Below are 15,276 nucleotides of genomic sequence, written 5' to 3' on the forward strand. Positions count from 1 at the left end.
TCCTGTTGTTTTCAGGGGAGTACACTCCTGGTAGACATGGTGACGAACACTGTCTGGGGACTAATGGTCATCCTTATTTTCCTTTTTCTACCTTTTCCTATTTTCCAGTTACTACTATAATAAGAAAAGTTTGAATTTTTAAAAAAGCTGTTCTTAGCCTTGCCTAGTTAATTCTAGCCCTAGGAATCAAGCCTAAGAAAATAACTGTGCAGAAGCTAAATATTATGTATCTAAAGATGATCATTGCAACACTGCCTATAAAACAACAATAAAAAATCTGCTAGAACAAAAATGCCAACATTTGGCACAAGGGATGCAATTTAACAAATTGTGGTACAGCCACAGGAAGGAAGATGACTATGTTAAAAGCTGTAAAAGGAGGGGCAGATAGTAAGCTTTGAAAACAGAACCCAAAATGATGGATGAAAATCACTATGGAACTATAGAAAATATGTTCACAAGTGAAAGTCAAAAGCTGGAAGTTACTTGATGTGGCCTGAATGCCCAAGCCAGCAAAGCAGGCAGTGGAGGTCTGACACTGGGTGCAGATAGGGACTGTCGAGGCAGCTCCAAGGCTCCGGCCTTACAGATCTGGGCAACAAAAGGAATCTGGGGATGGGAGACAGCTCCTTGGGGGAGCTGCAGCCACGACTTCAGACTGGCCACCAGGCAGGCCCTGCAGGTACCATTCATTCTCAGGTCTATTCTCACAATCACAAGGCAACAGGGTAACAGATGTAAAGAATTCAGGAGAAATTTTAGAGCATGGGCTGGCATATGCAAAAATCCTTCAGAAAAAATTTCCCATTGATTTTAAATATGCATGTTCTCAGAGGATTAACAGGAGAGGAGAGGCAGAGCACTTACATCCCTGCCTCCCTACCACATCTTCCATGCTGCAGAATGAGCCCAGGGCCTTGCGCATGCTAGGCAAGCAAGTACCCTACCACTTGGGCTTGAACTCAAGGCCTACACACTGAGCCACTCTACCAGCCCTTTTTTGAGATGGGTTTTTTCATGATAGGGTCCACAACCTATTTGCTCGGACTGGCTTCAAACGTCCTCCTGATCTCTGCCTCCTGAGTATCTAGGATTACCGGGCTGAGCCACTGGCACCCAGCTTACTTCATTTTTGAGACAAGGTCTTGCCACTACCTTTGCCAGGACTTATCTTAAACTCTTAAGTCTCCTGCTTCTGCCTTTCCAGTAAGCTGATTTTATAAGCATAAACCACTACACCTGGCTACATCCCTGGCCTTCATCACAGAGCCTGCACCAGGGACACGAACTGCATGGGTTCATAGTGTTAGCCCGTTTGTGAAATGTGAGGGCTGCCTCCTACCTGTGGTCTTCCTCCAGGTATAGAAACAATGCTTGATATCAGTAACTGAATTGCTTGCTCAGAATTATAATTTTGATATTAATGTGGATGACTGTAAAAATATATTTTGGCTTCTAAATGAAAACATCAGGCTGCCAAATCTTCCAGAAGAAATTAAACTGTTAATGTGTTAAAGACTATTATATCTCCAAAGACATTACCATAGACTTTTCTCCCATTTGGACAAGGGAGATGCCGGACTATATTCAAAACCTCTGTGAATTGCCTAATTATAGTTAATGAGGTCACCATCTTCCCATGAAATAGCCTTTCTGTTTTCCAACAGTTCTTGTGACAATTCTAAAAACTTAATTTGAAGACTCCCCGAGAAGGCTAACACATTATAGCGCAGGCAGCAGCAGAAGAGAGGGGGAAGGAGACAGGGAGGAGACAAGGCCTCTGCAGGCCAGAGAGACACCCCTGAGGAAAACAGAAAGAGAACATTCTCGAGGACAGCATTTCAAGGCCAGAATCCCATGTGAGAAAGCACAGGAGAGACAATGAGATTCAGTGAATCGTGGTGTGGTGACCATCCTCAACCCTGCCCTATCACTGTGGCCCAATCCCAGGTCCCTCCTGCAGCAAGTAGGGCCAAGTGCAGTCTCTCTACCACTGCCCCATAATTCACCTCAGTGTAGACTCTACCTGTTGCCCTTGAGGGCTGAGACTGGCAGATCATACTAAGTTGCCATAGCTCAAATTTTTCATTTTTAATAACTGTGTGAAAATCAGAAAGGCCATCGCTGGGGTGTCATTGTGTATGTAATGTACAAAATCATGTGCAGTGTGAAAGTAAGACATAGGAAATCAAGAATGACCTCTGAACAAATCTACAGGTCTACACAGGGGAGCTGGAGCATGGGGAGCAGGTCACCATGACAAGCTGTCCATGAAGAGGTGAAGGAAGATGGACAGCAGGGCCAGAAACAACTCAGGGTCATTGTATTGAGGAGAATTTAGGTGGAAACGCACTTGGCTCAGTGCCTGTCTCCAGCCAAATCCGGCAGCATCAAGGTGAAGCAATCCGTACAGGCAAGCTCCTGGCAAGACAGCCAGGAAAAGGCTCGGTCTCTAGCGCCCCCACCCGTGAGAGGAGGAACTGCTCAGGCAGCTTTCCTCTTCAGAAGGAGAAGAGGCTCACGGGCACCTGTGCAGATAGGGAGCACAAACCAGAGAGGGGTGGCTGAAGAAAGGAGCTTGGCTGCTCAGGGCCTCCAGGGGAGACCTTCTGAGTCGTGGTTAGGAGCCTGGCCCCACCACTGGCCCCATCGGTAGCCCTGTGCCTCATCTGCTCTCTGCAGGCCTGAAATATTGGTCTCCAAGCTCACTGGTAACTGGGAGACTGTCAAGTATGCAAAGCATGTGGTCTGTGTGAATGGTCCTGCTAAGAAATTCCTCTAGGTGTGGCTGGTCCCCTCTGAGCTGGTGTCTACATGAGGCCTGGCACCGAAGACAACCTGAACTTACAACAGTCCACAACAGGCATAACAGCTATAGTAGTCACCATGTGCCACCTGCTACTTGCCAGGCACCACACCAGGCACTTCAGTGGCAGTTACTCTGGCAACAACATGAAAGTGTATTTCCTATACATAGAGGAAACAAACCACACTGAGGAACAAGAAGGACTCAGGAAGATGATAAGTGAATAAGACACAACTTGGTAACAAACTGGGCATAAAAGGCTACACTGTATGTGCTTGCTCTGCAAAGGCCAGGGTACACTTGTCTCATTCACCATTCTGTCTCCTGACCCTGAGCCTGCCACCTGGTAGACAGATGCTCATCAAGATGTTCACAGCAATACAGAAGGCAGGAAGGAAAGCATCAGGGCAAGAAGGAGGAAATGACACAGTCAGCTGTACTGGGTAACCCAGAAGTACCATCAGGAACTGTGTGGGGGTTGAACCATCCTCCCGCTAGCAAGCTAGCAAGTTAGACTGCCAGAGGTTCATACACACTGGTTTATTACTTGCCACAATAGTAGCAGCCAGAGAAACATTGCTGCATGGGCTTCCCAAGGCCCAGCTCCCACAGGTGGTGCAATGAAGGCCAGGTGTTGACTGAACACACCATGGGATGCATTGTAGAAAGGGATCTTGACGCTGGGAGGCCCAATCTTCTATAAGAGGCTGCCTAACCCTGCTCCAAAGAGAGACAGTCTTTTTTAATCCTGGAATGTACATAAATCTGCTCCAGACAGAGACTCCAGCTCCATTTTCCAAGCTGCTTGCTATACAAAACATCCTTGAAAAGACAGGCCACAGCAAATTAGCTGTCCCTGCCTTTGATCAGAATATTGTGCAGAAAGTAAGACCTGAGGAGGATTGTCTCCCAACAGGTACCACATACACATAACCAGCATGCTTGTCTACCTCTCCACACATAAGCACCTTTATACCACTGCTGCTCATCTGAGGAATTTCCTCTTTCTCTTGTTTGTTTAGAAATAAAACTAGCATTAATTTGCCAGTCTTACTGGGCAGAACAAAAGGGAGCTTCAGAGCATGCTCAAATTTTCCTGCATCTTCCCATTTCTATAAGTAGTGCTGTCTTAGTCTACTTTTGTGTTGCTATAACAAAATACCTGAAGCTGGCTTACATATATAGAAAAGATGTTTGTTTAGCTCAGTTTTGTTGATCCAAGAGCATGGTGCCAGCATTTTCTTGGCTCTGGGGAGGATCTTCTGGCTATGGTACAACTTGATAGATGGCATCACAGTGGGAGTGCATGCAAGGAAAGATCACATGGTGAGACAGGAAACCAGAGGCTGGGGAGAGGCTTTTCATAACAACCCATTCTTGTAGAAAATCACTCATTCCTGTGAGACCAGCATTATTCACCTTGAGGGCTGTGCTCCCACAACCCACCACATTCCACTCGGCCCCCTCTCTTGAAGGCCCCACAACTTCAACATCACAAATTGAGAACCAAGATTCCAGCACATGAATCTTTGGGGGACAAATCATATCCAAATCACAGCAAGTGTCATCTTATTCTGACTCCCAACATCACTCAATTCATTACCAAGTCTCAGTCATCCTACCCCCAAACCACCCCTCAAAACCAGCTCCTTCCACAAGCCCCTATCCAGACAGAGGCCTCCCTTGCCTGGCACCTACCACTGCCCTCACTGCTCTTCCTGCTCTAGTCCAGCCCTCATGATCAGTCCTCCATCCAGAAGCAAAGGGGACTTTTACAGATGTAAATAAAGCAGAATCACTCCCCTGCCCAAAATAACTAATTTCTTACAAATTTAACATACAACTACCATATGACCTGCAGTTCCACTTCTAAAAATGTACCTAAGAGAAAAGGAAACATGTCCACACAAATGTTCATACACAGTTCCAAACTGGAAACAAACCAAACCTCCAATGGAATAATGGCATTTTTATGCAGTGGAACACTATTCAGCAAAAAAAGGAATGCACTGAACACTATGGATGAGTCTCAAAAACACTGTGCTAAGCGTAAGAAGCCAGACACAGAAGACTATGTGCTGCATGACTCCGCTTATATGAAATTCTAAAACAGGCCAAGCTAATCTACAATGACAGACAGCAGATGTGTGTGGGCTGGGGTTAGGGGTGGGAGGAGGGAGGCTGACTGATAACGGACACTAGCAACATTCTGGGGCCATGGAAATGTTCTGCATCCTGATTGGGTAATGGTTACACAAGTATATAGATTTTTCAAAACTCATCCAACAGTACTCTGAAAAAATGGGCACATTTTACTGTATATAAATCACACCCTTATAAAGTTCATTTACCTTCTTTTTAGTTATAAACTACCTTTTCACCTCATTCTGAATAAAATGCTAAGGCTTTGATATCTTATGTGGCAATGCAGGCCCTGCCTATAATGTGAACCTCTTCTCTTCTTGGCTAATATCCCAAATATTAGGCAAACCACAGAGACACCTCCCCCCACCGCCATTTTCCTAATGAGATTAGAAAAAAACAAAGAAAACCATGCACTTCAATACTTACACTGGTAGACATGTTGAAGAAATAATTAAACATATCTATGTCTAATTTAGTAACTTAGATACATGAGCATATTTAAAATCATCTATCACAACAAATGTAGAACCTCTCTATTTTTCAAGGCCATCTCATGAAGCAGCTGTATGCACCTCTCCCTCCCAGAACCTGCTGCTCAGACTTGCTTGAGGAACCCTCAGGACCACAGGCCCTTGATCCCCCTGAGCACTCTCCAAGGCTCATTTCATTAGATCTTCATGAAACCACACAAGTAAACACTATCATTGCAATTCCCAAACTGTACACCGAGTCACCCCAGGGCACCCCAGCAAACTCACACGGGGGCCCAGGGACATTTTAGCTTCTTAAGGGAAACACAGCAACATCTGGTAGATGGCACGTAGCCCTTTGCCAAGCTGCAACCTTGAACTCCCCATCACATCCTTCTGCATTTCTTTCAATGACGTTATAGCATTGCTGGGCTGGGTTTTTAGTGCTGTGGTGGCAGGCAAGTATGAGCTGAAAGTCAGCGTGGAACAGGAAATGAGGGTGGCTGTGTTTGTGAGCTGATAGGGGCAAAGATGCTGCAACAAAAATATTTCTTACATTACTTGGTCCTCCTTAATAGAGAGGACTAGGAAATTGTTTTGGCCAACAGTCTACTACAGAAAAACATGACCGTGACAGTAAGGGTGTCATAACTAAGGACAACTGAGCCCCTTTACTATCCTCTCTACTTTATGGATGCCAGGGGAGTCACCCAACATCAGAGAACAAGAAACCAGGGTTCAGTAAATCACACCGCAGCATGGCCTTCAAGAACTGATTTTCCACTGGGTGAGTTACTGGAGACCTGTCTGATGGGTAAACAATTGAAACAAATCAAGCTACCTACCAACAAAGTACCAAAAGATCTGCTTAAACTTCATGGTACAAAATCAGCATATATGGCAATTTGAGAAAAATTCTTAAGACCCAAACATAAAGGAAACACCCCTTATACAGGGGACAGTGTGAGAACAAACCCTGCCTTGCATCCCACCTCACCCCCAACCTCTTCTGAGCTTTACCCTGTGCTGTTCCCTCTGCAGTGAGTGCCCTGCTCCTCCCTGAGCATCTCAGGTCCTCCTCAGGTGTCTAGGTTAGGCTTGCATGCAATCTTCCCTATGGGTTCTCCCTATCTCCCAGTAAGTTTAACTTTGCAATTGAGAAGCACCTTGTTAAGGAATAAATTATGAGGTTGTGAGCCTGGTACTGCAAGCACTTGCAGGGTACAGCCAGGCCTCCGTGCATGGTGGTTGCCATTACCAATGTTCTCACCTCCCCTGGGAGGCCCTGATGCACACCCTCACTCCAGATACCTGAGCTAGACCCAACCCCAGGAAGGAGGCTCCCAAGCAGCTCCTGAGCCATGGTGCAGCCTCACACACAGGGTGAAGGGAGCTCTTGCCTCTTTCTGACCCCAGTGGCTGCCAGCCCTAAAACCACTTGAAACGGGAGCTTTAACTATCTCTTTCTGGAAACTCAAAAGGGTGCTGGCCCAGGGTGCTCTTATTTTAAAACACTTGTTTTCTAAAATGGCAAGCTTTTATGGCTACTGCAAACAATTAAAATCAAGAGAGATCCATAGAGAGATGGAAGGGGGAGGGTAATTATTATCAACAAAACCAGTGAGAGGGAACAAATGTATTGAGCCAAAAATCTAATAAAATAAGTATGCGGAATCTGGAGCAGCTCCGCAGGAAGCAGATTACTCTTCTGCGTCTTTCCAGATAATATGCGGTAGAGGCAATTTATTAACTTGCACCACGTTGGCCTCAACATTAACCTGTCTCCCTAACGTACTTAACTCTTACCCAGGAAACTGCTTACTTAACTTGCATCAAGACACACAGGGCCAATGCAGGTTTGCTATTCACAGCCTCAAATCCAATTTCAAGGGATCCCTGTTCCAATTTCCTGTAGAAAGTTACTCCATGTTCTAATACATCAGTGTCAGGAAACGTGGCCTTTACTTAATTTCTTCTCATTATTCATACAACGAGGGATCACCCAGAGCAATTTCTCCTCCTTTATCCACCTAACAACAGTGATGGGGCTTTTACTTTTCATCTTTTCAAGTGCCAGATGCTCTGAAGTCTCCCTGCCCTCAATTGCAAGCCCTTTTGAGGTTCTCGAATACCTTCCTGGGGGTCTCTGCATAGTGACATAACTTGCGGCAACGACATTCAAGCTAAATTTTAGCATTTCTAACTGACTCATATTTTAAAAGGCAAAGCATGAAGCCACCATGTCACCTTGGACTAGCCACATCTCAGTGTCTTGGGCCCCATCCACTTGTGAAATGAGAGGCTGGGCTGAATCACTGGGTCTCCAACTTGACAGGTCATACAACCATTGCTCAAAGGTGGTCATGAGAAACCCAGTCATGAGATAGGTGGGCAGAGCTGGTTCAGAGCTGTTCTAAAGCCCTCCAGCTCATCCTTCCCTGAGGCAGTCCCTGCATATTTCCATGAAGCCCATGGGGACCCCGAAGCACAGCCTGCAAACCTCTGATCTCATTATTTCAACAAGCCCTCCAAAAAAATAAGTTCAGTGCTCCAAATTTCCTTTGCACAAGTAAAACATTCTTAATAAGACTGTAATGGAAAAACAATTCATGCATTTTATTTCCTATTTAATGCATTCATGTGTTTTCTACAATGAGCAGACATTATTTCAAATGAGAAGAAAACAAACATTATTAAAGGGAAAATCATTCACATTCACATAGATTAAAAAAACAAAAACAAAAACAAAAACACCCGAGGCCCAGAAAAGACAAGCCAGGCAAGTCTGCGTTCTCTTCTGGCGTCATCTGCTATCATTAACTGGTAATTACTTTCGTCCCTTCAGAGGAGCAAAATATCACAAGTGTTTGGAAAAGGTCTGATGAGTCACCAAACGCTTCATGGCTCTCAGCTGCGTCACTGAGTCTTATAAAGCCTGCGTAAATATTCATAACCCACCAGTTCACCTCCAGCGTTAGAGACAGGCGGAGGAGGTGAGGGAGGCTAGAGGGGAAAGAGACAGCACCAAGCAGGTGAGGAGGGCTCCATTTAGTCCCTGATGGGCCCTGGGGCCTTCCATAGAGAACATGACCATTCTGCATCCTGGCTTTCTTCCACAACACCTGACATGTGTTGCTCAAGGCTAAGCAATATTGAAATTCAATATGCAGTATGCAAAATAAGACAGTTTTCAATAAACAGGGGTGCTCCTAAGCTCCTAAATTTTAATTACATTTATATCCAAATATTGAGAATTTATAAGGAAGAGGGGAGTAGTGGCAGAGCTATGCAAAGTCGGGGTTAATAAAACCCCGTGGCTATCTGCCCCTTTCCTACTCCCAGGACCAGCTCAAGGGTCCTTTCCCACATCAGGATTGGAGCCAAGGTCCTTCCTGTGGCCCATCTTGATTTATTTTTCTGCAAAGGCCCATACACTTGGCACCACATACTCTCAGAAAAGGGACTAGCCATATCTCCAACCCTGCTCCAACCTCTGAAACCCAGACACAACTTAGCAAGGCTGGGCTTCAGGGCCTGTTTGGGTACTAAAGTGTGAAACTGTGGTCCCTGCTGTTAATAATTGTATGCTTCAAAGGAAAGCTGCCTCCAAAGCAGGCAAAAAGAGCACACTCTGAGCTCTCGGGGGATTTGTGGTCTGAAGATTTTCTTTGATTTGCATGTAACAAGCAGCACCAGCAGCAGCTGCCCTGAGAATGTACCAGCTTACACCAGGAAAGAAGACAGGCAGAGCCTAAAGCCATCCAGTGACCCCTGCCCACTACTACGAACCCCATTTTACAGCAGGCCAGACCACCACCCAGAGGTCAGTTTTGCTTATCTCAGCTGGCTGTTTCCCAATTCCCATCTCACCTGAGCTGGGAAGACTGGATGGGGCTTTGAGTTAAAAGCTCTTCCTCAGAGCCTCCTGAACTCTAAGCCTTAGAGTAAACAGGGGGGTTAATGACAAAGGAGGACAATTACCCCCCAAAATGTGAGCATATCATTAAAAATCTGAAAGCAACTTTTCAGGGATATAGGACACAATGCAAATTAAATGTCTGAGCATTCAGTCTATATCATTACCTAATCTCTCAGAAACTCTCTAGTTGCTACTAAGATGTTAACTGCAGGCTCAGCTTGAGCATCAATCTTCCCTTGGAAGGACTTCAGCAAACTTTGTCTTCTATGCTCGACTTGGGCCACTCCACACCCCTCCTCCACAAGCAACACAGCCTGAAGTTGACTGAGCTGGCAGACTCCTTTCCACCCCTGCACCTCTCTTCCCTGACAATAATTTTGAATCACAAAAAGGAGGAGGGATCTACATATTTACCACCACCAAGTAACTTGAGTTTTCCTGGGCCTGCACTTTCTTTCTCTGCCTCCATAGTGTCTCCTTCATTCATTCACTCACAACCCAAGTGTCTGTCCAGCACTTGCTCTGAGGAAAGAAGGGTGCACAGGAAGTATACAATTTGGCCCTGGCCTTAATGAACTCACAATCTAGAGTTCTGGGGCTGGGCATGTGCAAAGAAATCAGTTCTGAAGATGCTCAGGGAGGGAATCTGTGAAGCTGGGTAGCATGGATAACAGCTCTGCCACTTCCTTCAACTGAAAAATGAAGAAGAGATGCCTAAAAGGACTCTGTGAAACCATGGTTATCCATGTAAAGATCCTAGCACATGATGAATGCTTAGTTCACAGCAGATGCTCTGACTATTCTTGTGGCATCAATTGAGTTTCTGCACACACCTCTTCTGAGTATGGCAAAAACAGAGAACCCATTTGCCCTGGCTCCTCAATCAAGCCCACACCACGGACATTCAACAGTCCACCTGGCATCCAAAGTCAATTGCTCCAGGTCTCAGTACTGGGACTCATACTCATGCCCAGAGGACAACCCTTCTCCACCCTCCACATGTCAGGCATGAGCTAAGGCCACTAAGCCTTGGGAGAGCCTGTGCCCTTAAACATCACCCATCCTTTCACAGTTCAGCTGACCTCTCTAAAGGCAAGCCCACCGTCATCTTTGAGCTACACCCAGCTACCCTGTCAGGAAGCAGACTTTATAATCAATCCATGCTCCATCTAAGCACCTGAGAAATTCAAAAGTCTATGCACTTCCAAGCCCTAACTCCAAATGGTCAATTTACAGAGAGTTACATCCGGGTGGATTTCCTCAGTAGCATCCTCTCTTAAGCATCGCCATCAGTCCTTCACTAAAAGCATTCAAAGCCAAAGTACCTCAAAGCCTGGATTACTGGGAGCATGCTGCCTAGAGAGGGTGACTGTCACACCAATCTGCACAACAGAAACCCACCGCCTCTCCATGATCAACTCCATTCCCACCCTTGAACAAGGTCCTCTGTTACTACAGGCTGCCATGCACAAGTTCCCAAAGAAAACTCTTCACTTTCCCCAACTGAAAACCAAGACATGGCAAGGTTTCAAACAAGCTAATGGTGAGGTTGTATGGCAGAGTTACTGATCCTCCAGCAAACCCAGCCTCCCTTTCCAGTCCCTCCACCCTTGACCCCAACCAGGACACCACAGTCCCTCTAAGATAGGGCAGCTGCCACCTTCCACAATTAAAAAGCACAAGTGGCAAGAGGTCAGACAGATTCTGACAGCACAGAAAAGGGAAGGTGAGCATAAAAACACAAGTCAGGAGGGTCAAGAGAAGTGGCCCAAGCACACCAATGCCGAAATCAGACAATGGAACAAGGAAGGAATGGCCATAGTCATTCAGAGGAGGGAAGGTCCCAACCAGGTCATAGCTACAAGGGATGCCCCTTGGAACAGGACAGAGCATGAAACAGGACAGAGGAGGTATGAGTATATTCTTGTCTCTTTTAGAGTCAAGATCTTGCCCTGGCAACTGGGCCAAGATCAGCTTCTCCCAGTCAGCAGGCCAATCTGGAGTGGAATGCTTGCACATAGTGAGTCCCCTGGAGCCTCAAGCCCCCAGCAGACCCTTTTCCTGAGAGGAGGCACTGCAGAGATAAAGATGCATCTGCAATTCCCCAAAGGGTCCTGCAGACCTGCTACCCCAAAAGCTTAAGCCTGGGCCCTCCCTGTCTAACTCCTGCAGGAGAAGCCACTGTTTCCCAGCCAGAAACACTAGAAGGGAGTACACCATGCCTCCCATGACAGAGGCAAGGTGAAAACAGTGTGAGAAACTGCCCTGTCATTGGTAAACCCAGCTCTTGTGGACCAGCCCTCACTGTCTACTGATTCTCCAGGAAAAGAAGAATCCAGGCTCCAAACATCTGACTCACTCTTGGGCAGAAGAGGATAGTGGAGAAAACAGGCTTTGGAAGCCAGAGGTCCTGAACTCTAGTCTCAGCTCTGCCACCTTCTAGCACTGAGCCCTCTAGGCCCTCTGAGCATCCAGGTCCTTGTGTGCAGGATGGGTGTGTCGTTGACATCTCAGAGAATTGGGGAGGATGGATCACATGTGGATGATGCCTAGTTCTGTGCTGGCACATGGTGGGAGCATGGCAAATGTGAGTTCTCATTGCTATCAAAAGTGAACCTCAGAGAGCCAGCCAGATAGAGCTTGTACCAGCACAGCCTCATTCTACTCAAGGCACTCCATCAGGCAAGCCAGAAACTGGCAAGTGGGAATTAACTTAATGCTCAGTTTGGCAGTGCTTCCCTAGGTCCATCATCCATCCTTATCCCTGGAAGCTGCCAGCCAAGCAAACTGGAATATTGATCGCTGCAATCATCTCGATGGAAGTCTGAGGGCCAAGCACTTTATGTGCGTTTCAATTAGAAGAGTAGGCTTGCCATTCTAATTCTGCCTCATTCTAGCCAACTTCACTCTGGGCAACAAATGGGCTCCTAAAAAGTTGAGTTAATCAGCAATCTATTAATGGAATCACACCTCCACATTGATTTTACATTATCATTTCAAAATGATACATATTCATTTTCCATCGTCAATTTTAAGCACAGGAAAGGAACCAGGAGTTGCAACACCTGTGCCAACCTCCTGGCACCGCTCAGGACTGCCACTTTGCTGATCACATATGACAGCACTATAGACTAAGCAGTGCCAGCCCCACTGCTTGTGGGATAGCTGGGAGAGGCAGGGTCTCCTCAGGCCTAGGCTAGAAAGAGCAGCTCCTTCCCAGGAGTCCTACTGATCCCATAAATCCAAAGTCCATCACCTCCAGTTTGCTGCCTGACACTTGGCCACATACATGTATTTTGGCAGGAAAGACAGTCAGACACCCAAACTCAACATGGCTCAGGTCAGCTCTGTGTTCCGCAGAAAAAAAGAGTCCACCCCAAGACATGAAAAGAGGCAGGCATGGCCTCTCCAGAACCTAGGCAGGGAACCTTATGGGAGGCAGCATTTTTTTTTCTGTATAACCTTTTGTTTCTTTTGAATTTTGTACCAAATTCATGAATTTCTATTCTTAAAATTAAGTTTTAAAAAAATAATAAGGAAGAATAATTTTCCCTTGCAGAAGCTTATAATCAAACAAGAGGGATCAGATACAATCTGTGCAAGAAATTTTAATTCACTGACAACAATTTATTGGGACTTCTAATATGGAAGGTAGGCAAGACAGGGTCATAAGAGTAAGAAGACTTAGCTGCCAATTCCTCAGAGAGGGACAGACCGACCCTTCACGACCAAAGGGCATCCTCTTAGCTCTGCTGACTATGTAGGTCTCATCCTCATGGCATTAAAAAAAAAATGCTTAACTTTAAGAAAGAAAGACAAGCCAGGCACCGGTGGCTCATACCTGTAATCCTAGCTACTTAGAAGGCAGAGATCAGGAAGATCATGGTTCAAGTCCAGCCCTGGGCAATTAGTTCACAAAACCCTGTCTCGAAAAAACCCTTCACAAAAAGGACTGACTCAAGGTGTAGGCCCTGAGTTCAAACCCTAGTTAAAAAAAAAAAAGAAAGAAAGAAAGAAAGAAAGACAAGATTGGTATGTACCTCAGTAAAATGTCAAGGAAAACAAAGCACACGGGCTCATATAACAGTTTGATTTAAAAATTATTCATAACATCAATGTTAGAGCTGATGTTTAAAGATCCAAATGAGATGTAAAAACAAACCATGAAAACACAGATTGCACAGACAAATTAATGTGGAGGCACACTTGGCACTGAGTAAGACAAAAATCTTGGTGATAGGTGGATGGCCTGGGCAACTCAGCCCTCCTCTCCCCAGACACATGGCAGTCCCCAGCACCATGCTACTCATTTTCCTGGACCCATAACATTTTATGGCAGGACTGTGGCTCTACTGTACAGTGGTCACAAGCTGTTAGGAACTTTTTCTCTGCTTGCTTAATGACTTCCTCTGGAGATCACATGGAGAGAAAATTGATTCAGAATCGTGAATGCTCATTCCAACTACTCGGCAGGAAGGATTCGGGGGCCACCTGTAATCCTTTCATCACCTCACTGCACTATAGCTAGTTTGGAGATCACAAAACTACTCAGTGGAAAAGAGCCTCAGAGATCACAGTCCAACCTCCAAGTTCTTAAGTGAGGAGACTAATGCCCACACACTGCCGGACCTGCCCAGGACCTCAGCTGGTGACTCAGAGTGGACCTCTGGCCCTTGGCAGCTAGCTCATCATTCCATCCGTCCCCCGTATGCCACCTGCCTCGTTCCTGTCCTCGGCAATAATCTTGAAAAGAAATGAGTCATTCCTCACCCAGATCATGGCTATGAAGTCAGGAGGTTGTTTTTTAGGAGTAAGTAATAACAAAGGAAAGCGGGGAAAGTGTCTTAAATAAAGGTGTCCTTCCAACATGACAGATGGAAAGCTTTTGGGATCGAGATGGAATGATGCATGATTATACCGAGGTAATAAAAGCTGTCACATGTCACTACCTTTTGACAGAGGGCACTTGGGAAGAAGAAGTCACAAATAGAAAGCTTTCCCTTTACCTTCTGAGGAGTAGAATAATAATTCACCTGAATTGTCAAGATCTGTTCCAGGAGGCATTTGTGCAATAAAGAGAGGCTCAGAAACCTCCTGCGCCATTATGGGCATTCACAGAAGTAGCAGTAATAACTGGGTTTTAAAAGCCTCACATGATTGAGCAAAAGTACTTGCAGCACTTACTCCTTCTTCATCAGCACCTACTAATGCCAGTTGTACTCCAGGAGGTGCACGAAGGAAAGTGAGACTGAGTCTTTTCAGGTGTCCATGCCACAAATGATACCCAAGCTCTGGAACTCCAAGGAAAAAATGAGGAGCCCTGCAGACAGAACAAGTTGAACTACAGAAAGGGGACTGAGGGGCTGGGCAGCGAGTTACAGGTGACAGATCGCCCCTGCTTCCATATGTTCTAGTACTTTTCCATTCCACTAGGAGATCGTGATTTTCCTCTAGAACCAGAAAGAAAAGAAGAAGCCTCCAAGTGAAAAATACAAACAAATTTTTTAAAAGGGGGAGCTAGGGGGCAGAATCATAGAACCTGCTGGTACAAAACTATGGGGAGAAAAAAATGGATTCCAGCAGGGGGATGAGGAAATGCCTCCCAGAGACCCTACTTGGGGCAGCCCTAAAAGGCAAGGTGGGGAGGTAAGCAGGCCCCTCAGGGTCACCTGTGCCAGGGAAGCCTAAGGCACTGCAGGGAGGGAGGGCACTAGTCCCCACGACACTTGGAACTCAATGGGCAGGACTGGTCTGAGCCTGAGTCAACCAAAGAAGGAAGTGATTAACAAGGCAATGCTTAACGAGGTAGTGAGCAGGTAGACTGCTGTGGACTGAGGGCCCATGGTGGCCCAGCAGATACGGGATCAGAGCAGACCCACACGTGCTCACTAGTGGCAGAGGAGGCCTCGCTGCCCCAGGAACGGGGGAGCAGCCAC

General features: G+C 46.1%; 1 protein-coding gene across 7 annotated transcripts in view; it reads right to left on the reverse strand.

The window, feature by feature from the left end:
- The window catches only part of Wdr25 (WD repeat domain 25), a 138,493-nt gene that overhangs the window by 99,914 nt on the left and 23,303 nt on the right, over window positions 1-15,276 (reverse strand). Inside the window, exon 1 of one of the 7 annotated variants that reach the window (XM_074067165.1) lies at window positions 5,710-8,608. The exons of the other annotated variants lie outside the window; for them this stretch is intronic. Coding sequence (XP_073923266.1) covers window positions 5,710-5,727 — 18 coding nt within the window. The 5' untranslated portion in view covers window positions 5,728-8,608. Of the gene's footprint in view, window positions 1-5,709; window positions 8,609-15,276 lie in introns of those variants that run through there. 7 annotated transcript variants of the gene reach the window in all.

Source organism: Castor canadensis, chromosome 3, assembly GCF_047511655.1.
Source record: "Castor canadensis chromosome 3, mCasCan1.hap1v2, whole genome shotgun sequence".
NCBI lineage: Eukaryota > Metazoa > Chordata > Mammalia > Rodentia > Castoridae > Castor > Castor canadensis.